The 23,935-nt window shown below is 41.8% G+C and overlaps 1 protein-coding gene across 1 annotated transcript; it reads right to left on the bottom strand.

The window, feature by feature from the left end:
- Window positions 1–9,765: 9,765 nt before the first annotated feature.
- On the bottom strand, window positions 9,766–22,123 carry GORASP2 (golgi reassembly stacking protein 2). Its single transcript, XM_040070077.2, has 10 exons — window positions 22,002–22,123; window positions 16,891–16,971; window positions 15,961–16,164; window positions 15,439–15,525; window positions 14,852–14,982; window positions 14,120–14,252; window positions 13,871–13,994; window positions 13,434–13,517; window positions 11,478–11,573; window positions 9,766–10,799 (listed from the first exon to the last, which is right to left on the bottom strand). The coding sequence occupies exons 1-10, from the start codon at window positions 22,062–22,064 to the stop codon at window positions 10,480–10,482; spliced, it is 1,323 nt and encodes a 440-aa protein (XP_039926011.1). The 5' UTR covers window positions 22,065–22,123; the 3' UTR covers window positions 9,766–10,479.
- Window positions 22,124–23,935: the final 1,812 nt, after the last annotated feature.

The following is a 23,935-nucleotide window of genomic DNA, read 5'->3' as shown; positions in this document are numbered from 1 at the left end:
AAGGCAGCAAGTCCTTCAGAGCAGGAGCTAGTAATGTACTTGTTGAGGGGAGGTGTTGAGTTGTCAGAGGCAGAAGTTTGTAGACTGACAAGCAGGCATTGCAAAGACAGGAGTAAAGGCTGGCACAAAGTATATCTGGAAATTGCTGAGGGGCTGGGAAGCAGACTATACTGAACTCCAGCAGTAAGGTAGGCAGGTAAGGATGCACAAGTACGCCTGTGTGTGAGTGACAGATGGCAGCTTCCAAGGAGTGTTTGAAAAATATTTGATTCAGTTCCTCACAGTCCTTAATATTTTACCCTGAATTCCTCCAAGTCTTTCTATTCCTTTATGATGCATACTTTAAGGCTAAAAATATTCTGAAGCACAATGCAATCCATAAGTACATTATTTTTGTTACTTTTAGTAGTTAGGAATGAAAACAGTCAGGAACTGGGTTAGGAACAGTAAGTTCCTTTTAATTATTAAACAATTAGTGCCCAGACTACAAGTGTGGTTTTGGGTTGTGGGGCTTTTTTGTCTTCTCTCTGACGAGGTGTTACTGGTAAGATGGGTAAGAAACCTGTTTCAAATAAAAACACAGCTTTTTAACAAAGGCAATTGTTTCACAAATTCAGTCATTTCTAGTACATGGCTTGTTATTTGGCAATACAAAGGCTTCGGTCACTTTATTTTTTTCTAGAAGTTGTAGTTGGTCTCTTAAAGGATTTACCCAAGTACTGTTTATATCTACAAAAACATCACCTATTGTCTGACTTCTGAGCCTTAGTAAAGCAGTGTCACAGCCTGAGACCAGACTTTTTCTGCTCCCTGTTTCATGCAAACACATATTTACCTGAGGGCATAAGCAGTATTGTGAAATAGCTTTTCATATCTTTTCTTACAGTTCTAGATTTTAGCATCATAGTTGATAATATTTGACTGATGACTCAGTTAATACTGAGCTGCTGTTTGCAAAAATTGCAACTTTTGTTTACAGGTTCTGATGTTTCTTACAGAAGTTACACTATTCCTCTGAGCCAGCTTCAGTTCCCTGATTCTTTCTTTCATGTGTGTAAGCTCTGCCTATGGTAAGTGCCCAGCTCCAAGCCTGTGCAATGGGTAGGTACTTAGAAATGCCTGGATGGGAGTTTTAAAATCTTCAGTTTGATTTTAAAGACTGTTTTGAAAACTCATTAAACAGAATTTCAGGGGCAATCAGCTTGAAAGATAAGAGTGAGATGGCAGCAAAATGGTCGCTGCAAAGTCTTAGCTATTGAAGTGTCTGTCTGCTCTCTCAGTACGGTACCAAGAACTGGAAGCTATTTCTGTTATGCCAGCTGAGAATGTAGCAGGCTTTGCTGAAGATTGGTTATTTGTCTCCATCATTCATTTAGGAGCAAGATCACTGAAATGAACTGTTTGTTCTTGAAAGCTGCCAGCAGAGGATGTTGGCAGATGAGCTCTGAGGGCTGGGAAAAGATGTGTGCAGGAAGCAAGACCTGGGCAGTGCTATATTTCCTTTCTGCACATCGGAAGGTCCAGACAAGTCAGCCCTCAGTGAGTCTTGTTACCTCCAGTGCCCCTCATCAAACGCAAAGCTCATAGCTCTGCGTTGCTTTTGCTAATTCTATCATCATCCACTGCAGGCTTTTCTTACATATCTAGCAAGCCTGTGTTGACTGTGGGTTTTGCAGCTTGAGTTCACTCATGTTTTGCCTATGTTTTTAGTTTCTGTTGGAGTTTCATAGCTCACCTGAGCTGCAAGGGCCATGAACAAAGTATGTGAATTTGCAACCAGTTGCTGGCAGAGCAAACAGCTCTCAGACAAGAGGATTGTTATTAAAACGTTGTTTTGTTGGCAGAATAGGCTTTCCTGGTTGCCCAAGGTGAACTTGACCTCTGTGGTTGTTGAAGCTCTCTCTTGCGGGCGAGCTGAGCGATGCTGGAATGCAGCTTTTAGGATGGATTAACTGTGAACCTAATAAAGGAAACAGTTCAGAGAGAGCAAAAATTTTACATTGCACAACTAAGGATGAAACATAACTTTTGATCCTATAGGACAAAAGTTCCAAGGCTGTGAATGTGATTATTTGATAGGGTCACAGTCATCTTGTCAGTGCAGAGTGTTTGCAGCTTCCTCCTAGGACAGAATTTTTCCTTTCCAGGCGCAGGAAGGGCAGCGGAGAGGCAGGCGTTTGGCCAGTGGCCAGAGACTGCACTCTCCTTCTGTGAGTAAAGTAACAAAATCATGTAAACCACCCCACCCCTTCCACCCAGAGCAGGTCTCCACATGCCATGTTCTGGCCACTGAACTCTTCAATCTTGATGCAGTTTCACATGCACAAACCTGGAACTTTGTTACTAAACTGAAATCATGTGCACAGGCTGTTCATAAGAAATACCAGTCATCTACTCAAGTAAAATTCTGAATTGCTAACTGCACGCTGGCCTAAGGATAAACACGAATTGAGGTTTCATGTTCCTGGCTCAGCTCAGTAGCTCTCTAGCCATCTGCAAATCTCAGATATTCCATAAAATGTCAGATTACTATCCTTTAACTTTTTTTGCAGGGCTGCAGGGCAGAAGTGCTGGAGATTCACGTGAGCTAAATGAAGTTTTCTGTTTGATTGAGGCCATGGATTTGGTTTTGGTTTATTTTGAGATTAATTCTTGCACTTTAGGTGTTTAACTTTAAAACTGTGCTATGGCAGGTGTTGGCTCTGACTGCAGCTAAAAAACATGTTTCTCCACAGATACCACAGGGAAATCAGTTTGAAGATTTTAGTTTTCTGACCTACACAGGTTTTTACTAGGAGGAACAGCACACTGAAAGACACTGTGCTGGACTGTACAAATATATCTTAAACCTCGGTATTACCATGAAGAATGTATGGAGGAGGATTACAAGAATGAGTTATGAACTCAATGAAGAAACACTTCTGCAGTGTGATTCTTGCCTAACATTACGGGGTTCAAATCTAAAGTGAAACAGAGTCTAGGTGTCTAAATCCAAGTGAACCAAAAAATCTGAGCTTAGTGCCAGCTAGGCCTCCATGTTGGAGACTGATTGTGAACACTTGTTTGACTAGTACAGACATAGCCTGTGTATAATCAAGGAAGACAGGGTGCCACAATCAAACATCCCTGATCCTTATCTTGCCCCCTTCAACTTAATTTCATAATCAGCACGTAGATCATGGAGAGATTGGAACTATTATCCAGGCCTCTCCTTCAGCATTACAGGATCTCAAACAAGTCCCTGCCTATAAGGATTTGCTTTCTTCAAAACTTTCACCCAGTCCCATGGTTACTTGACTTAAGTCAGCAAACTGCAAACAAAACTCTGAGACTTAGCAATAGCTTAATCTCAGCCCATTTCTGCCTTCAGATCAGTTGGTTTTACAGTTCCCAAGTGCCATCATTCTGCATCCAGCTGGCATCCATTTGACTACAGTTGCTGCTGGTGGGGGAACAGGAACCAACCACCCTCGTTGCTGAGTCTTAGCCTGTAAATTCAGCCAAAAGAAACTAGTGCACGCCATCTCGTGGCCCTGTGCAGCTGTTTCCCGAGAACGAATTGCAACAAGGAGGTTTGATGTGGACAGGATGTAAAAAATGGCTTTCAAAAGCTCAGACCATCTGACCCTCCCAGCTGTGAAACATTCACTATTAGTGCTTTGTCCACACTCCTGCCTTGACCTTGCAGCCTAAGCAGCTGTTTCCTGGAGCAGCAGCAGAGCATCTAACTGCAAAAGGCACTTCTTCAGCACATGCTGACGTGGCTGTTGAGGCAACCCTGTCTTCACAACAAATCCAGGGTGCCAGTGAACACAGCCTCCAGACCAGCCTTTGATGGAGCAGGAAACTACTGTATTCATTTTAGAGCAGGTCACACACATACAAATCATTTTTAATTACATGCAAGGTTGGGATATTCATGGTCCATCTATCTTCATCTGCTGTCTGGACTTGTTAAAGAGCTCCATGTGTCAATGCTTTAAATAAAGCTAATGTGCCTGTTCATGGCTGTTCATTAACAGCTGAATTTATGAACTCATGAAAACAAGGTTACATCAGATGTCAGTCCTTTGGTGTATCTTAAGTTCCTATTCCTCCTTGCTCTCTCTTTTTGGTGGGAAAATTGAGTCATTAAGAGACCCTTGCCAGAAGTGATTAAGGTACAATTTCATCACATTGAGTTGAGGGAATTAAAAAAAGAGGGACAGAGTACAATAGTATGACTTCAAGGCCCGTGTTTTCATTTTAAGTAGTAAGTCTTCAACTTTGCAATGTTTATGACTTTTTAGCTGAGAGATTACAGCTTAAATCTGCACCACTGAATCATCTCCTAATTTGAAGTTGCATTATCTTCAGCAGAATTGCTGATGGTAATACTGCCTTACTTCCACTGCTCTTGTATCTGTCAAAAGGCTGGCTATATAGTTGACAACAAGGGACTTAAAATAGCTAACAGAAATGCAAAACTTCAGACTAAGCATCTGCTTTTGTCTGTTACTAGAGACAAGTGCACAAGACCTATGAAAGTTTGCAGTTTGCTGTTGGAAAGCAGAGAATCATGCCATACTGCAAGAACAAAAACATCTACCCAAGGACTATAGTTCAAAATATCTGATTACAATCAGCAATTGCTCTAAAATTTGTGTCAAACATATTTTTACTCTTCTTGTATTGGAAGTGTGTAACGAAGTTTTAAGAAAGGCTGTTAGACGGTGAGGCTCAATGAAGCTTTTGCAACATACTTTTTCTGTTAGAGGAAAGTAAAGAGGGAACATCCTTCTTCTCATGTCAAGGTTTAATTCTGAGGTATACGACACTGGATTTACAAAAGTAAATAAAAATGCATTCTGAGAAATATTGTAATAAGTTAGATGAGACTTCATTTTCTTCGTGTGGGAAAAGCCAATTCTTTATTCACATCACTTATTTTATACAGTTTTCACACACCTCATGTGCAGCACCTATTGGCTGGTGGTTTTCTTACCACTTCATTTATTGGTCAGAAGGTGATTTGTGTGTACATGCTAGCATTCAGGTGGTTTACATTTTTCCTTTATGGGTTCTCCTGGAACAGATCTTACTGTTCACACAAATGCATTTATTTTTCAGCCCAAGAATAGGTTGTTGTTAACAAACCTTTCATACCAAAATTGGTTTTGCATGGGAACTTGCAAATTGCTTAACTGCGCTTAGAAGAGATGAGAGGCTAGCTATTAATTTAATAGAGCAGGCCTGATTTTATGAGGCCTTTCTTTTATAATTCTACCTGTCACAACATCTTCCCCTTTTTTATTAATTTAAAAAAGTTCATATGTTCTGATGTTAAAACAATTTGCATCTTATTAAGGCTATTACCGGTTATCTATTAAATATGGGACAAGATACATTAAAAAACTGATTACAGTGAACAAAACTTATTAAATCCAATCATGTCACTGACACAGGGTCTCGCAGCATAAGAAAAATAAAAATAATGTCCAGTGTGTCTAGGGGAAATTGAGATAAATTACTGTTGTTTTAAAGTCCAAATAGTTGAGACTCAGGAGAAAGTACATTCGCTGGAAATGTTGATCTCTAACATCACTGAATGTCTTTTTGGGAGCCTGGAACAGGGAATAGCTGAAGAAGGTTGGTAGGAACACTGTACCATGATGATGACAAAAGGCTTTTGTTGATAAGTTTCCTCTGTAAGTCTCCAGACACAGCCATGCTCTGGCACTCCTACTTTTGCTCTTGTTCTGGTTATGAAGGCTGGGTGATGGTGAAGTAATTTCTCTTCTTGCTGGGCCTCATTTTCTCAGACGCAATTGATGTTAATCAAATGAATAGATGGCTGCTTTCAACCTGTTGATAATAAAAACACATGCATATCTTCTCTTTAAGTTAATGAATCAATTAGGCTTTGCTTTTGTACACTCAACTGGGATTTAGATTTAATGATATTTTTTCCAATTTTTTTAAATGTAAATATTGCATTATTCAAAATGGTTTCTTGTCTTAATCTTTAATGTAGATATTGCATTGTTTGAAGGTTTTTATGGTGTTAAAATCCCCTTCTTTTTGTTTGTAGGGTTTTTTTTGTTTGTTTTTGTTTTGGTTTGGTTCAGGTTTTTTGGTGTTTTTGTTTGTTTGTTTTAATGAGATGCATGCCTTTTGTTATGAGGATGAAGGGATGAAGTATGCTGAACAGCTGAGTAGCTTCTCGCGATTGTATTTTGTGTAATTTCACCTGGCAAATTTGTTAGCATTCTTGTTAAAGAAATCAGACTATGTTGAAATCTTTGATAGGTAATAAGGCACTGCGTTTACTGCTTTCTATCTCTCCAGCAACCGTAAAACTGTAAAAAATTAGAATTAAGTCAGAAAACAAAATTAACTTTAAAAATCCTTTATCCGCACGTTTTCAAAGCATACAAACACAATACGTAAGCTTCATTAAACAGGTAGTCAGAACCCACTCCGCGCTGGAGCGGGGCGGGCTATGCTCCCCTCAGGGAAAATGGAGAGGGAGGGGAACAGAAATAAAACTCCGGCCGCTTCCATTGTGCAGTGGGAAAGGAAAAACAAACGCCGCCGTGTTGTGCTCACATCCGTAGGGATGAGATCCTTAACTGTGCAGTGCCCGGGCAGCGGGGCTGCTGCATCCCCGCCTGCCCCCGACACCCGCGGGAGAAAAGCGGAGGGGGAGAAGCAACACAGAAAAACCTTGAAAGGGGGAAAACATCGAAACCAAATACAGAAAAGGTTTAAAAAGGCACAAAGCTCTTGTGGCTTCCACCTCCCGCCCCGGAGCCCGCGGAGCTCCGCGGAGCGGGGCCGCCGATGCAGGGCCCGGCCCGGCAGAGCCGCCCGGGCTGTCGGAAAGCCCGCACGGAGCCCGGGAGGGAGTGAGGGAATGGCACTGGAACATCAGCTCTGGGGAGGAGCCGTGAGCAGGAAACGTGCTCCGGTTCCTGCCCTCTGCAGAGCTCGCGTGTTTCCGTACGGAGCTGTGAACAGCTCGGGGGTTTTGGGAGGATAAAACTCACCCGTGTCCCGCAGAAACCATTTCACAGAAGCGCCTGCACACAGGTCCTGTCTGCTGGCCTTTGGTTCGGTTCCCCGTGCGGCCCGCGTCTTCACACGGCTTAGATTGAGAGCAGTTTCTGAGTGGCTGTACCATTTTTTAATAGTCTTTTCAACATGAAAAACGGAAGTAAAAAGTAACTTTTTCCATCGTTCATGGGTAAAGGGAACAGAAATGGACCTACAGACGCAGGTGGTACTGACCAAGAGGTCTCTGGAGCCCGCGCATTATGGCTTTTTCATCAGCTGAAACTCGTGATCTAAGATTTCCCCTATTTTACCACTTTTTTAAGCGCACAGTCTGGACCTTACCCCACAGCCTTTCGCTCGTGGACGGTCCATGCTGCGAATCTCCCACAGCAGATTTTTCATGTCTCTTTTTGGCCGCTGTCTCCCCAGCTCAAGGCCGTGGCTCTCCCACAAATCGAGATCGTGTCTCCCACATCTCTGGTTCTTGGCCGTATGCTCACCATGGTTCTTGAGACGGCTGTCGCCCCACACCTCTGGATGCAATGCATTTTTCGTCCATGCTGAACCCCCCGGGCAGCACCTTCCCAGGAGCTGTGTTTGTTTCAGTGTTTATCAGTTAGTTTCAGTGTTCGTTTCTGTGTTTCGGTGTTAGTTTCAGTGTTAGTTTCTGTGTTAGTTTCTTTGTTTCTGTGTTAGTTTCAGTGTTAATTTCAGTGTTGTTTCCATGTTAGTTTTGGTGTTTGTTTCTATGTTTGTTTCTGTGTTTCAGTGTTAGTTTCAGTGTTAGTTTTGGTGTTTCAATGTTTCTGTGTTAGTTTAGGTGTTTGTTTCAGTGTTAGTTTTGGTGTTTGTTTCTATGTTAGTTTTGGTGTTTGTTTCAGTGTTAATTTTGGTGTTTGTTTCAGTGTTAGTTTCAGTGTTAGTTTTGGTGTTTCGATGTTAGTTTCTGTGTTAGTTTAGGTGTTAGTTTCAGTGTAAGTTTTGGTGTTCGTTTCAGTGTTTGTTTCTGTTAGTTTTGGTGTTTGTTTCTGTGTTTGTTTCTGTTTCGGTGTTTCAGTGTTAACTTAGGTGTTAGTTTATATGTTTGGGTGTTAGTTTGGGTGTTTTTGTTTTGGTGTTTGGGTGTTAGTTTGGGTGTTAGTTTGGATGTTTGTTTCTGTGTTAGTTTCGGTGTTAGTTTCAGTGTTGTTTTGGTGTTAGTTTATGTGTTTGGGTGTTAGTTTGGGTGTTAGTTTCTGTGCACTCTCGCTTGGGTCCCGCTCTGCTGGCTGGGTCTTTGAGTATTTTGTGCCGTCCTGTGGCCGGCTGTAGCCGCAGCCTTTCTCTACTTTTGTATGTTCGCTGTTTGAAATTCTTTTTGCTGCAGGCTGTTCATTCGCAGCTCTGTCTGTTCCGTCTCTCGAGTCCCGTCTCAGCTTGGCCCGTGTCTTTTTCCGCGGCAGGCTCGGCCGCCGCCTCCCACAATCACGTTGGGTTATCAGCTATTGTAATGCGTTAGCTGAGAGTCCGTTTTCTTCATGCAGGAAAAGCCAATTCTTTATTCACATCACTTATTTCATACAGTTTTCACACACCTTGTGTGCAGCACCTATTGGCTGGTGGTTTTCTTACCACTTCATTTATTGGTCAGAAGGTGATTTGTGTGTACATGCTAGCATTCAGGTGGTTTACATTTGTCCTTTATGGGTTCTCCTGGAACAGATCTTACTGTTCACACAAATGCATTTATTTTACAGCCCAAGAATAGGTTGTTGTTAACAAACCTTTCATACCAAAATTGGTTTTGCATGGGAACTTGCAAATTGCTTAACTGCACTTAGAAGAGATGAGAGGCTAGCTATTAATTTAATAGAGCAGGCCTGATTTTATGAGGCCTTTCTTTTATAATTCTGCCTGTCACACCAGAGAAACAGCAAGTGCCTTACCTAGCAAGGCAGAGGGATTTCACACTACAAGCAGTGGAGGTAAGAAACTGCTCACAGTATGAAAAAGTTTTTGGGGTCTGTCTTTGACATGGGCTTTTGCCATAACAGTCGATCACAAATGTGCAGCAGTGGGGCAGAAGGAAGACAAATACTTAGGTGATAAAGATAAAACAGGGCAACAGGTATTAGATAAGGCTTCCACTTGAACAAATTATTGGAGATATTATAATTATGATCAGAAGTCAGATGCAAGTACTGTTCCAAACACTGCTTAGGCAAACTACATTGCCAAAATTAATTACAGACTTCAGCTGGAACCTGCTGCTGATATGGGTACGTTTGCATATGCTTGTAGCAACCACATATAAATGAAATCCCAGTAATACAGAAGGACTGGAATGGTACAGAAGAATTTTTTACATCAACTGTACCTGATAACAAAAGCAAATGGTAGCACCTGGAGTACAGTGCACATAACAGTTTCTACGGGTCTATCATCTACAGTTAATCTGCAATTTTTGTCCTAAATATGAATTTAAAAAGTCAAGTATGAATCATATGCAGGCAGATTTAATGACTCATTGCTGCAATGGATTTAACCACAAGTGCAGATCCTGCCTGCCATTAAGATGTCTGGCATTCCCTCTTGGACCCACTCCTCCGGAAGGGGGCCCTTTCACAGATCTGTGCTAGAGAGAGATAAACTAAAAAGTTAAATGAGCCTTAAAAGAATTAAAAAAAAAAAAAAAAAAAAAAAAAAAAAAAAGAGAAAAAAAAAAAAAGTGCAATTTTGTCACACACAGAATAAAATTCCAGGAGTTTATTGCTATATGTATGCTTAATCCATTCATTCATCTTACAGTAGTCATGAAGTGCCAAATTGTGTGCTACATTTAACATTCCACATATTCCCTTCCAAATGCCATTTTACAGTGGGCGTATGAAACAACGCAGCAGGGGTCACGAAACATGGCTTGAGCATCTCCCAAGAGCTTAAAGACAAAGATTTGTGTACAAGCTGAATAACAACATGTCAGTTAGGCCACTCAGCAATTTTAACAGAAATATCTTTAGGTGGAAATTTTGCGGCGTTAAAATTCACAACTCAGATTAAACGTTCTCATCCCCACTGTAGAAACAAGATACTTGCAAAGAACAAGAATGGTACGTAAATGTCACACGCAAGACCCGCTTCATTTCTATCAGAAGCAAAAATTGCTAATTATAAGCAAGGACAAGCCTAGCAGGGTAAGGCTGTCAGCCTATATTAAAAACATATACCTCAGAGTTTGGCAGTGGAACTCTATTTACCACCTTGACTTTTTTTTGGTAACATACAAGTTCTTCCTCCCTCCCCCCACTTTATAAATCCCCTTTTATTTTTATTACACCTCCATATTATTTACAGGACTTCTAAAGATTAAGTACAAACTAGTATGAAATTAATGATAGCTTGCTTTTCAAATATGTATCCCATGGCTAAATAAATACCAAGCCAATCCAACGGAGTGATCTGGAGTTATGATTCGGAAGCTTGTGTATCTGTGATTCCAGTTGTTTTCTCATTAGCTGCAGAGGATTCATTTGACCTGTCAACAACAGTTGCCCTGGAAGTTGGTGTAGTGTTATCCAAGGTGAGTGCAGAGGAGTCCTCTACATTTTCAGTAGTGCCAGGGTTGATGGAAAAGCTTCCAGCTTGAGGAATAGAGGGAAGCAAATCTGTAGGCACTGTAGATGCCTCTGTGACCAAAGGAAGCATAGGAACACACTTGGGTGGCATTGACAGAGGCGTTATTCCCATTAGATGCAGAGGTGGCAAGGGGGGAAGGGGTTGCAAACCTAAACAGAAAAAAGGGGAGAAAAAAAGGCAGTGAGCTGCTGCACACCAGACAGCTCAAATGGTGTTTGTGCAGCACTGACTCAGCAGGCTCATTTTAAGCCTGATACTTTTCAGATTTCAGAACTGAAGAATCAGAGTAAATTCAAGGTTGCCTGTGCCCCCTCAGAGGACGAGGTATTTAATGCATTAAAACAATGATGATTATGTTCTTCTGGCCTTCACTGGAACTGTCAGAAACAAGAAGTTAACAAAAACCATATTCCATGTAAGCTTCTAATATCTTTGCTTGCTTCATGTGCACCTTCAGCAGTCTTGCTGAATTCAAAACTGTAAATCTAATATCAGTTCATAACTCTGGCATTCAATTCAGGGAGCACCAATCTCCTCATCGAGCTTCCAAGGAAACACGTCATTATTTTCTTTTACCCATAAATAATAAACTTTCACTTCTGGCACAATCTCTTCTGAAATATAAATCAGGTAATTAAAAAAAAAAAAAAAATCTAAACACAGACAGGTTTAGAATTAGTTTATCTAAAGACATAATCCTTGTCTACCTGATCTGGGCACTAACATCCACTCCCATCTCAGGCAAACATTTAATTTATCTGCTTCAGGACTGCCCCAGAGTCTGAGTGTCAAGGATAACTCTAGTTTCAGTTTGCAAAAGCACATACCAGGCTGTATGATTTCTGGAACAATCTGTGGTGCAGGTAAATTCAGTTTGGACAGATCAGTCAGGTTAGGAAGCCCTGCTGGTAATGGCATCAGACCTAAGAGAAGAATGGAACAGTTACAGCTGAAAACTTGTGTTTTTCTAACTGTTTCTTAGATCTTGGTAATTTTAAACGTGCTTTATATCTTGATTATAACTTTTACATGGACAAATGCAAATTCACCTGAATTTCTGCTTTTAAGCTGCACAGTAAGAACAGATACCTACTGCAGGAAGTCTGGACTAGCAGATACATAATCCCAAACCTTTCAGTTTTTTCTGAGGAAAGCAGAATCTTATTTCAGAATTATAAGTTTTGCTTTCCAAATTCAGCTTTCAACAAAGGTAGTCATTTCACCACAGCACCATATCAGAAGTTCTCCATTCCAAATCTGAGTGGCAAAATTAAATACACAGTATTCCCTGATCCCTAATATTGATCGCTCTATTATTAGTCTTTTCTACTTAGTTCATGACTAGAGGTAATCACAAAAACGTATATGAAAAGGCAAGACAAAGGAACTTTCAAAGTCAGTAAGGACTGAAAGTAGAAGAGAAACATACAATGAATGCAACACATGCCCTTCTATCACTGTGTTTGCTATGGAATGTCATTCTGCTCCTGGATTTTCCACTGTCAAAGAGCTTCATTTCTAGGACAAGGGCTCTAGTCATACTTTGTGTTTAGTCCAGAAAAGGCTAATTCAGAAATAAACTGTTGATACTACAGTATGAAGACAGAGAGGAGAAAAGTCTTAAAGCAAGGCCACTGTATAGAGATTTTGATTAAAACTCAACCATCTTTACCTACCCATTAATTCATTTGCCATGAAGGCTGACATCATCTGACTTAAAGCGCTTTCAGGTCAGCTGTATGCAAAATTTGGATGATTTTTTTTTTTTTTTAAATCTGAAAAAAGCTGAACTTCATACAAATTCACTCAAATTTTAAACCTCCAGCATATTTAGTAAGAACATTTTCACTAGTACGTCCATGCAGATTGCAAGAAATATTCTAATTTGCTTTTAAAAAAGCAATGATACTATTCAGAGAGAAAGGTGAATGGAAAATTTGTATTTGCAGAGTTTAGGAAAAGGATTAGGAGCCTGGGGAAGAAAAGGACAATGATCTTTTTCTGCCTAGAGAAAACAGAAACTACTGACAAGTTCAGCTTCTGTGAGAGTTCTCTGCCCTTGTTCGCATGCACTGAGCTCTACTGCACGTCTTTTCTGTGTCAGAGGCTGTAGCTCCAAGCGTTATGTAATGGACACACCTTGATCTACTTGTCTCATAACAAGCAAAACATAAAATACAACTCCTTCAGTGTTTTGGAAGGCACAATTGAGTCCTGTACCAGCACACCAGTGTCACAGCAAAATCCTATACAATCCTTATCTTACGCCTCGTGAATACTTCTGGAATAGTAGTGTTTGAAATGTTCATTATTATCAGGAAACAATCATGCTGTAGAAAGACTCTTAGTTGTATTATACAATACAAGTTTAAATTCCTATATAATTCAGAAACAGTAACAGCAACATAAATTCTATATTGTTAGCCCTGTATTTGTACAAGGAATAGTGATCAAGCTGAGTATTTAAAAATGGGTTTCCTAAAATGTTGCAAATAGCAAAGCATAACCTTCCTGAGAAATCCTGAATACTGCATCCCCTGTGCAGGGAGCCCTAAAAAGGTAAACTTGTACCTCTTGGTCACACATGACTCCTCTGTGTAACAGACATGTTGTGAACATACTCCAAGAAAAATAATTCTTCACACTGTAGAGGCTGTATGAAGAGAGATCTTACATGAAATACTTAAGTTGTATGATATGAGGCAGTGGAAGAGACAGCTCTCTTCCCTTGCTCCTGTAAGATTTCTGTTTCAGAAATGTTTAAAGAAATGTTACCTACTCACCTGGTAATGTAGTTGCTGGGTTAACTGGTGGCACAGAGGTAAGGGACTGACTGACTTGTGGTAATAATGGAACTGTCGGAACACCTGGTGGGGTACACAGGGAAACACTGATTTTAAGCATACAACACATTACCTTCTTTCCCTAAGGAGTACAAATAAGTAATTGCTTACAGGAGAATTACTATTTGCCTTAACATTAAAATGCTGATAAGAAAAACAGTATTCTAAGTAACACATAATATTTTTAATAGAAGCGTTTCACAACTATTTTGTTAGCAAGGCACAAATCTAGTACATTAACCTTTTTTGTTGGGAAAAAATTAAGAGAAAGTTAATTTTTCTCTCTTCTGCCTTCTATTCAATTAATTAGAAACATCTGTGAGAACAAAGAAGTCAGAAAAGCCATGCATTTCAGGTCAGTTCCTTCCAATACCAACCTGTGCTGAGAGCATTACTGACAGTAGCTGAAGGCGAGCTAATAGAAAGTCCTGAAAGACTCTGCTCAAGGCCTGCTGACCCAGGAGGGAGGGTGGCTGAGGGATTAACTGACGATAGCTGAACCTTATTGAAAGAGAAGAGAAAGTTGCATCATTAGGGTTTGTTTCTACATGAACCACGAGAAGCAGAAAAGCAATAAACATCACCATCCATTTTTACCAAGCCAACGGAGTGGGAACACAGCTCACCTCTGTGAAACCATCTTTGAGGGGACTGAGAGATGCACTGGGCAACTGTCCTGGGAGAGAAATTTTCTTTCCCTCTTCAAATGGCCGAGTAGGTATCCTATGCAAATATCCATAACCAATGCCACATCCTAGGCTTTTAAAACAGGAAAAATTTTAAGTCAGGTAAGTGACTTTACAATTACAGACTATAGTAAGCAATGCATGAACAACTCAAGACACCAACAAGTTTCAAGGTAAATGCTGTACAACCTTCCCCTCCTGCCCCCACAATGCCTCACTTTCTGTGGAGAAATAATCAGTGCAAAACAACTGAAAGGAAATTCTGTTGCTTTAGCAATAAATATTCAGCACCAAATAAAATTCATTATTATTTACACCAAGCAGCTACACCAGGTATACAGCTTGGAATTCAATTTACAGTTGTTAATTGCAGTGCTGTGTTCTGGCTACTCACAATACTTCAAGGATATAACACAAGCTAACAACTGTTTGGAATTTAATACGGAAAGCAACCATTGCACTTTATGCACTTCTGCACTAGCTAATTTACTGATTTACACCCCTCGCAATAGTAAGTGCATCTGAATTTCAAGTAAATACATAATTTATTAGAGCAGAAACACTTTTGATATAACAACACTCTTTCCCAGTCTTTGTAGAAAACTTAAACCCAGCACTTTTCCCAGCAATAAGAAAGTTGCCCCATCCTCCTGTAAGACACTGGCTCCTTACCTGCCTTCTCCACCCCAGGCAGAATTTGGAGTAATCACCACTTCCCGACAATTATCTGTGTCTGTGTTGTACACGTAAAGTTTTAACGGCTTTGCTTCATGCGTTTCAATAAGGGAAAAGAGATCTTCAGACTGCAAAAAGATTAAAATGAGTAAGGGCATTCTTGTCCTTATTTTATCATTTGGCATTAGATTGATCATCCCAGTCCTGACTTTCTGTAATGGACTCTGGTAACAGCCACATGTTGCAGTTGTTGCAGTGCTGCTGTTTTGTCACAAGGCCAACTTTTAAGAGGTGTTTTGCTAGCACAACTCAGAAGACGTGGCACAACCCAGATTTCAAATCTACTATTCAAAATACTTATTTTAGAGTACACAAGTTTGTATCTGACTTCCTGAAGACATTTAAGAGCAGTTCTTATTTCCAGGATTGCCTTTAAGAAGAGGCACCATGCCAGAGCTCCTTCCTCTTTGCATTTGATTTCCATTCACAGTGAACAAAGACAGAACCAGGGATGTTTCAAACTGCCCTGGTACATTTGGGTTTATGGTTTTTTAAAAATAAAGACCTTATTTTTATACACTTACCTCATTCATGACAGTATCTGCTCCAATGATGTAGTCACTATGAGGTCTAAGTCCAGCTAATGCAGCAGGAGAATTCGGCTCCACTTCCTAGTTTGAAGATGGGAAGTTACACAACACTGTAACTGTCAGGGTGTAGCAGAACAGACAGACACACATGCACTTCACACTCACACTCTGAGTCAGATAAACTGGTCAAGTTTTCAACACAATAATGAACTAACGAAACAGAGGCTCTCTGGCAGTCCCTTTCCATATGGTTCTGGTGTTGTACCAAATACAGTATCTCTGTGTATTGTACAAACCCATTCATTTAAATACAAGACTTGACAATACACTGACAAATATACATTTGCACGCTACAAAGTACATTTGTAGTCTTCCCAAACCCAAAATCGATCAAAGCCAGTTTGATCAATGAGACCTGTTTGATCTCATGACTTGTTAGCTACATCCCATGTAAGTTACTTTCCAAGAGAAAAATAGAAGCATCAATAATAACAATACTTCCAAGTCCTTACGTACCAAGACGTGCCAGACGTTTTCATTAGCCCCATCAAAGCTGCAGAAGCGAATGCTGACCCCCAGCAGGCCCTGCCCACCCCACATGTTGCTGGGGGTTACTGATGTTTCTCTCAGTTCCAGTGTTTTGCTACTGTACACAAGCATTTTTACAGGTTTTTCAACATTTGCTTTCAGCAGGTCCTTGAGAGTGTCATTGTCTTTATTCTGCGAAGGTGTAAACAAGAGCTTGGGTCAGTGTTTGATAGAACAAGCATTCAGTTCTACAGCAACACTTGTATTTCAAAGGTGCTACACTGTGCATTACCAGAACATGAATTAACAACTGCTTTGTAACAAGTGTCCAGTCCCTTCAAAATTCTAGAATACAGCTCTGGAAAAACCCTGGGACTTCACAGTAACAGGTCATAGTTTCCAAAAATGAAAACACTTCAATTGCTTCAGGGGCCTTCTCAAATCCAGACACACTGGTGCAGAGCATCCTACAGCTGTTTTTTCCACTGCTATAACGGTCTGATGGTTTGATGACAGCTCTTGCTTGAAAGCTCCCCCCATGCCTCCTGCCCAGCCAACAGCTCTGCCAGCAGCTTTTCACTCAACCTGCTTGGACTGCGTGAAGCTTGTGAGTTCTCATGGGAGCAGACAGAACTACGAGGGCACCAGCATAAGCCATGAGGGGTGGATCAGCAGGTGATTCTGTCTTGGTGCAGATGTCTGCAGAGAACATGTCTGTCTTATTCTCCAGCTAAACTCAATAAAACTGTTCCTACAGGGTGAAGGAAATCAATTCCTGATGCAGTTTGCATGCCTCATTTAAAAGTAAGAAGAAATATTTTATATACCTTTAAATAAAACAAACCCATTGGTTTACCTATAAATATCAGATTCTCAACACATTGTTTATATTAAGTAATAAAATAGCAACACACTTACCAATCTTGAACCGTTAATGGACACGATAAAATCAAAGAATGGCTCCAATCCAGCTCTATGCCCCGGTGAATTTTCTTGCACCTAACAAAGTTAAACGAGAATTTAGTGAAAGTGTTCCAATGCTGATTCATAGATTAAAAATATATTTCTATTTGTGCCAGCTGCAGTCTAGAAGATACTAATGCTTGTATGTATAATTTTATAATATTCAAATATAATAATATAATTTAGAGAACCAAAAAATCTATCCCTTAAAAAAAAAAATTTTTCAAAAGAATTAGTAATTTATAAATTGAAGAATGATATAGCAGTAGCCACTCCCTGGGAAAAGGACTGCTTAACAGTTGCATAAGATAAATTGTAAGTATTTGTTTCAAGAAAGGAGATTATAGTGAAAGGACAAGGTTAATGAATTCTGAAAAGGTTGGTTAAAAAGTACAGTCTTTCCACAGTAGTACCAACATTGGACCTTGCTTTTTATCTTATGCTTACTAAAGGAGTAGGAGAGTCACATCTGTAAGCACAGGTTGTTGTCTCATGATTAAACATCACCTGGTGACATGCTTGAGACACAGAGGGCATCTGTACAACCAGTGATTTCATTAACAGACCTTCAAGCTGCAGGAAAAGACACATGCAATTTTGCAGCCATGGCAGCTCAAATAATTCAACCACTCCACTAAGACAAGGCCTGAGTTCTGGATACACACTGCACCCAGAAGCTAAGTGTGCTTTTAATTCCAAATGGAGGAACTGAGAGACATTTTGCCAATGTTATTTTTTCACTATTGCTTGCATTGCTGACAATGTAAAGTAATGCCTTGACTCCAATATGGCTGTCAGATTTTTCCTACCGTTTTTTTTAGCAAAGACACTTTCTGTGTGGAAGCTGATTCATTTTACCCACTGCCTCTTTCTCTCATGTACTACAATCACCTTCCAAAAAGATCTAAAAAGTGTTACTCCCTGAGAGGAGAGTGTAGCAAAGTGGGGGTTGGTCTCTTCACTTAAGTGAGAGAACAAGAGGAAAGAGCCTCAAGGTGCACCAGGAGAGATTTAAAGACTAGATTTTAGGAAAACTGTTTTCATCAGAAGGGTGGTCAGGTATTGGAACAGGCTGCCCAGTTTAATCACCATCCTGAAAACATTCAGAACACGTGTAGATGTGGCCTGTGGGTTAGATTTAATGGTGAACTTGACAGTGCTGTGTTAGTGGTTGAAATCAATGATCAGAGAGGTCTTTTCCAAATTAAATTGTTGTAAGTTTCTATGTAAGAATTCTTATCTGTGAGAAATTGGTATGCTACCATGTTTTGTGCTGTTCTCCCCAAAAGATACTGAGCAGCAGTCCCCAAAGTTTAGATTTCCCACTCATTTGAGTGCTTTGGTTTGCTGTAATAGTGATACAAACACTTTGCATGAAAATCTTTTAAGGGAGGTCCACATTTTAAAAGCTTGAATTAAATTCTTTGTGCTTAAAAGGTTATCTACATAGACAAAATCTGTTTTCTTACCAAAAACTTAAAAAGCTTTTTCTTTTGAAAACTGTTTCATCAAGAAATTCAATTCAGTTATACAATGTAATGTATTAAATCAGAGTGATTCTGTCAGATCTAACATGAATTGCTTATATATGATAGGCAATGAAATTTTACTGCCAGTTATGGAGTGGGTGGAAGAACTACAAAAGAAACTTTCAGTATTTCTCTGCAAATAAAGTAGAATAGTGGGAAGAGTTTCTTATGTGGGAAAAAAATAAAGCATTGGAAGTTGTATATTAATTGCCTGAAGCTAAGCTTCTGAAAGTTTAAAAACTAGTATAAGGTAGCTGACTTTCAGAAGTGGTCAGAGCCTTCATCTGCCTCTGAAAATCCCACATTTCAATGCCTAATTTAATTTGCAGTTGCACTGCTCTCTTGGGGCTTCGATTTGTGACCACTCTGCTGCTGAGCAGACTTCTTAAAATGTGAAATGTGCAATGTATACTGTGTAGGCATAGAATGATAGTGTTAGGAACAGTGTTCAGCAAAGAAAAACTTCATGTATTTACCAGGAAAGTCTTTTCAGTACTGCAAATTAAAATTGGTGTATTGACCTTGAAACCTTTTTCCTGTTTAATTCTTGACAGTGAATTAAAAGTGAAATCAGTGTGTGATCTATGTACTCAGCAGCCCTGCTGTCATCTTGGTGAGAAACTGAAACCCTGCAGCATTGTGTGAGGCCCTTTTCTGCCCTCTGATGCTCAACACTTGATAGAGGTTTTCTTCATTTGCTCTTAAAAAGCTCTGGTGTTGCATGGCCCCAGCTTCTTTGCATTTTCTGTGCCACTGTTTGTCTCTATTGTTAGAAAGTCACAGCATCTACCCATACTGGTCTATGACTTGTATTTCTGAAATAACAGCTGGCTTTGAGAGAATCAGGCTTCCCAAGCTGCTGGGCACGGTATCTTGCCTGCAGTAGCATCTGTTGAAAATGATATTACTTGGTTATTTCTCAGCAATTATTCACTTACAAAGGCAAGTTACTAAATACCTACTTGGGGCACCCAGCAAAGCTGCATAAAGCCAAATTGCTCAGAAGGCAAAGAGTTTATGTACATATACATGAAATCTTTTTTATTTCCATCCTTAATAGAGGTGGAGTAACCCAGAGCAAATTCCGCTGTCAAGTGTGCACAGGATGAAATTCTTTTCCTTTGACAGTGCTTCAGTCCTGGAGGGTCCCATTACAACTGCACTGCTGCTAAAGCTCACAATGAAAGCAATATTGCACTGAATATCAGCAGGAGTAGCCAAAAGGATTAAGTAAATCTTCAAATTTACATTGAAAATTATGATGGTAGTGTTCACATGCTGCATATATTTCTGTTCCTATTTGAAGTGAGCACAGAGAGAGGTTTTTTACTAGTTTTGTGGGGAGGCAGCATATACAGTCTAAAAGTCTCACTGTAAAAAACCTGTAACTTGCAACAGTCTCAGTCTGCTCATCCTTCTGGCAAGTTGTGCTTCGCTCCTACAGTCACACTGAACAATGCAAACTCTTTGTTTCATGGCCGTTTAGCACATATTTTTCATTTATCTGCCTTACCAAAACAAATACTTCCAATAATTGAAAAAAAATTTCTGACATTTGTCTAATTTTCCCATAGGTAATGAAATCTTTTAAACAATCACTCTACATTATTTACAGGAGCGTGGTGTTATCAAAGAAATCTGATCTTACTCAAATTAGATCTGTAACACTGGCAGACTACTACTGTTTTCCTTCTACCATTCTCATTTACCTCATTAAAGTACTGAGCTCAGAAAGAAAACATACTTGAGAGTAAATTAGAACAAAACAGCAATTTTGCTTGACCCCAAATTCAATCTTCTAGACTGAAGGTCAATCCATGTAGACAGAGCCCTTGTGCAGAGCTCCTCTAACAGTGCGAACCAAACGCTGTAACAAAGTCACTACAGAGGGAAATTCTAGTCGCATTCATGCACACCACATGCATTTAAATAAAAAACATTCCAAACTGTAACTGTTAGGCTGGGATCATGATGCAGTTTAAGATGCCTGTCCACAGACAGAGTAATCACTCATTATTGTGCTATCTCAAGGTAGGTATTAGTAAGAAGACAAGGTAGTGAAAAAAAGAGGTATCAGTCTGTTTAAGGACAGCAGGCAGGTCCTTTCCTGCATTTAATATAAATAAGGATGTCCTCTTGGAAATCAACTTCTTTACTGTGCACCTCTCAATTACACTTACAAAGACTGGCAATCAAACACTGACTGCCATTTTGGGTCACAGCAAAAACATTACAACAAAAAAGTGCCTGAATGAAAACAAAAGGTGCTAGATCCAAGCAAGACTACAAGAAAAAACGAGTGGATTCTACTTCATAAAAGAGATTCATCTCAATTTTATCAACACGCTTTAAGCAAACAGTATGAACTCATAAATCTGATGTAACTGATATTCTAACTGCAAAGTACTTAATGGTATGTACAAGTCTCCAAAGTAAAAAGTTAATGAAATTTACACTGTACTATGCTAAAAAAAGAAAAAAAGTCTGCCAGTTTTACCAACATACAGAATAGTTTTTTGTGGGGGAAAAGAAGACAAAGTAGACTGACATAAGTTACTAATACTCAACTATTATATACCCTTAATATTAAAAGGGAGAAAAAGACCCACTCACTGTGACTTAAGTCCACATATAAATTTTAACAGAATGTTTGGATTTGATCAGAACATCAGTATTTGCTTCTCAAAAGGAGAGAACATATCCAAAAGGCTCCGGTTCCAACAAACACACCAGCCCAGCACGGTATGCAGAGCGAGGGCACTCACACCCCGGCTACAGAGGCAAAGGCACCGTGGTGTGGGCAGGGACTGAGTCCAGCAAAGTCTCTGTACCCCTGTGCCTCAGATTCCACAGCACGACCTGGGAACCGTTCTGCTCACTGAAGGCAAAAGGAAGGGTTCTCAAAAGGCTGTTCACAAAACCTCAAGAATGCAGGCTATAAGGTATTTTGCATTTCGCATACAAAACCAAAGTTTTGTGGCCACAATGTGAACAAAACCAATGTAACTATGAAAAACAGTACTTTCACTAAAGTTGCAGCTCTCGGAGGACACCTGGATCCGACACCCCTGAACTACTGCGGAGGGGCAGCAGCTACAGTCCAGTCCAGTCCAGTCCATGATGCCGCGGCCAGGACAAGACTGACGCGTTATCCCGGGAGCACCCGAGCGCAGCCCAGACTCGCGGGCCGGGGTGTGAACAGCGTCTGCTGGAGAGGCCGCCTCGCCTCCAAGGGCTGCCCAAACCCAGCATCGCCTCCCATGCGCCGGCCCGCCGGCCCGGTCATAGGGAGGCACAACTTGGCGGCACGACCCGGCCCGGAGAAACTGTTTACTCTGGACCAATTCTTCCGCCGGACTCTTCAAATCCGGGAGGGACAGCGCGGGCCCGGCGCACCTCACCGCTCCCGCGAGCCGCGGCGGAGCCCGGGCGGCCCCGCTGCCCGAGCGCGTCCCCGGGGCCGAGGGGGGAGCGCGGCGGGGCCGCCCCGGGAGCCCCCGGGCCGCTCCGGCGCGGCCCCGGCCGCGCCGCCCTTACCCGCAGGACGTGGTAGCCCTCGGTGCCGCCGCCGGGGATGTCGATGCTCTGCGAGGCGCCCATGGCCGCAAACGCGCCGCGACGGGGACGTGGCACCGCGCGCTGCCCCCGCCCGGCGCCAGGCGGGGCCCTACGGCGGCCGCGAGGGGACACGGCCGCGCGCTCCTGCCTGCAGACGTGTCGCCCCCTGGCGGCCGAGGGCGGCGGCGCCAGGCGCCGGGCGGGATCGCCCGACGGCGCTGGACAGGAAGAGTTAATTAATTTATTAGTGTTAGATACACGAGTAAGGTATAGTAAGCGTGTGCACAGAACATAAAGGTGGAGGTCATAGCCTCTGCTGCCTAGTCTACTCCCACGGCTCTCCGGAGCTCCGAGCGCCGCTCCTCCTGCGAGGCCGAGCCGCTCGGGGCTGTGGGGCGACCCGGGAGCGCCAGGACCCGACTGGGAGCGGGAGCTGGAGCGGGAGGAGCAGTGCGCCGATACAGAGAAGCGAGAAACGCTGCCCAAGGGCCGAATTTTGGACTAACCCGTTTCAGGGCATGCACCGCAAACTTCAGGCGGTAACGGGGCCGATCCTCGCTGCCGGCGTTGTCGCGACACGCACGGCAGAGACCCGTTCGTGCGGGGGGAGCCGCTGGGCGCGCCCCACGGCCTGCAGTGAAACCCTGCCCTGAGCCCGCGGCATGACTCGCTGCGGCTGGAGACGGCGGGCGGCGGGTTAGCAGCGGTACTACGAATCTCAGATTCACATCTTCCCTCTCCGAGAGTTCTTTGTTCCTGGAGGGCTTTCCACGGCCTGCCCATGCCTCCTGGTTCTGATCCCGCAGACCTCCAGAGAGGCGACCTCTTCAAGGAATGCTGCTGTCACCCTTCTTTTAGTGACGCAGAAGCACTATTTATTAGTGAACTGCAACACAGTGCAGGAAAGATATTCAGATTAGCGCACTTCACTTCTTTTGACTCATTTCCCTATATATTATCACAGTGCTTAACTGCTCAGTATTAAAAGCCTCCGTGCACTGTGCTTGGGATTTACCCCAGTGCTGCCTGCAGAGATGACCAACCCCTTGCCACCCTTGACCACCTCACTGTGCTCAGCTGTTTCCACTGGAGCAGACAGACAGTGTTTCTCCAGGCACTCTCATCAGGCATGGTCAGTTCTGGACTTCATCTGCACGCCAGTGCAGGCATGTTTACCTCCCTACATGGTGTCTACTCATCGCTACAAGAAATCAACTCTAGCTTGTCCAGAGGTTGCAATGCTAAGTAAGAAGGCAAAATGAATAATACAAAAATAAATTATGCATTTCAAGAATTTCTGTGCTCTTACTATAGTATGAGAAATGTGTTACTGTGAGCTGATAAAGTAAGTCAAAAAACTTTACCAGCTTAGGCAAATCTCATGCTTCCGTGCACATTCCATTTGGACTCAGGAGGGAAATCCCAGGCACGCTCCTTTCTTGCTATCAGAGGTTCATAGTGTAGCACAGTGTGATCCAGAGACAGTAGCTGTGATTCACCACCCTTTATCCAAGGCTTGCTAAAAGATCCATAGCTGATGGCAAACCATCAGCCACTGTCATTCTTTTGCTCTCTTCTGGCAGAGTGGCTCCTGTACCTCTTTTGTTGTTCCAGGTAGGTGCTGTCAATTTTGTGGGTTGTTTGTAAGGTTTTGTTGTGTCCATGAGACAGATGCTAGCCAGATGTTGTCCTGGCTGACTGGCTCTGAGATGCCAGCCCATCCTTTGTTGAAAATGGCCCATGGGTGAAAACCTTCATCTGGTGAAGGCTTCTCTAGAGTATGTCCAATATCATTGCTTTGCCTTTTGACTGGAAGACTTCTGAATTATTGTGTTAAGAAAAAAACCACAACTCAAGCCAGTCTACAGTGGGTTGCTTCCCTCCCTGGCCAACGTCACATAAATTCCAGAGCA

The sequence above is a fragment of the Hirundo rustica genome, chromosome 7, assembly GCF_015227805.2.
Source record: "Hirundo rustica isolate bHirRus1 chromosome 7, bHirRus1.pri.v3, whole genome shotgun sequence".
Taxonomy (NCBI): Eukaryota; Metazoa; Chordata; class Aves; order Passeriformes; family Hirundinidae; genus Hirundo; species Hirundo rustica.
The sequence above is the reverse complement of the archived record's forward strand: the minus strand, read 5'-3'. Positions and strand labels throughout refer to the sequence as shown.

Coding starts and splice junctions, on each gene's coding strand:
- GORASP2 (XM_040070077.2), bottom strand. CDS start 22,064: ATGGGCGCCTCGCAGAGCATCGACATCCCCGGCGGCGGCACCGAGGGC. Junction 16,972..22,001: donor AGGGCTACCACGTCCTGCGG/GTAAGGGCGGCG, acceptor TAACTTTGTTAG/GTGCAAGAAAATTCACCGGG. Junction 10,800..11,477: donor TCCAGAAATCATACAGCCTG/GTATGTGCTTTT, acceptor TTTTCTGTTTAG/GTTTGCAACCCCTTCCCCCC.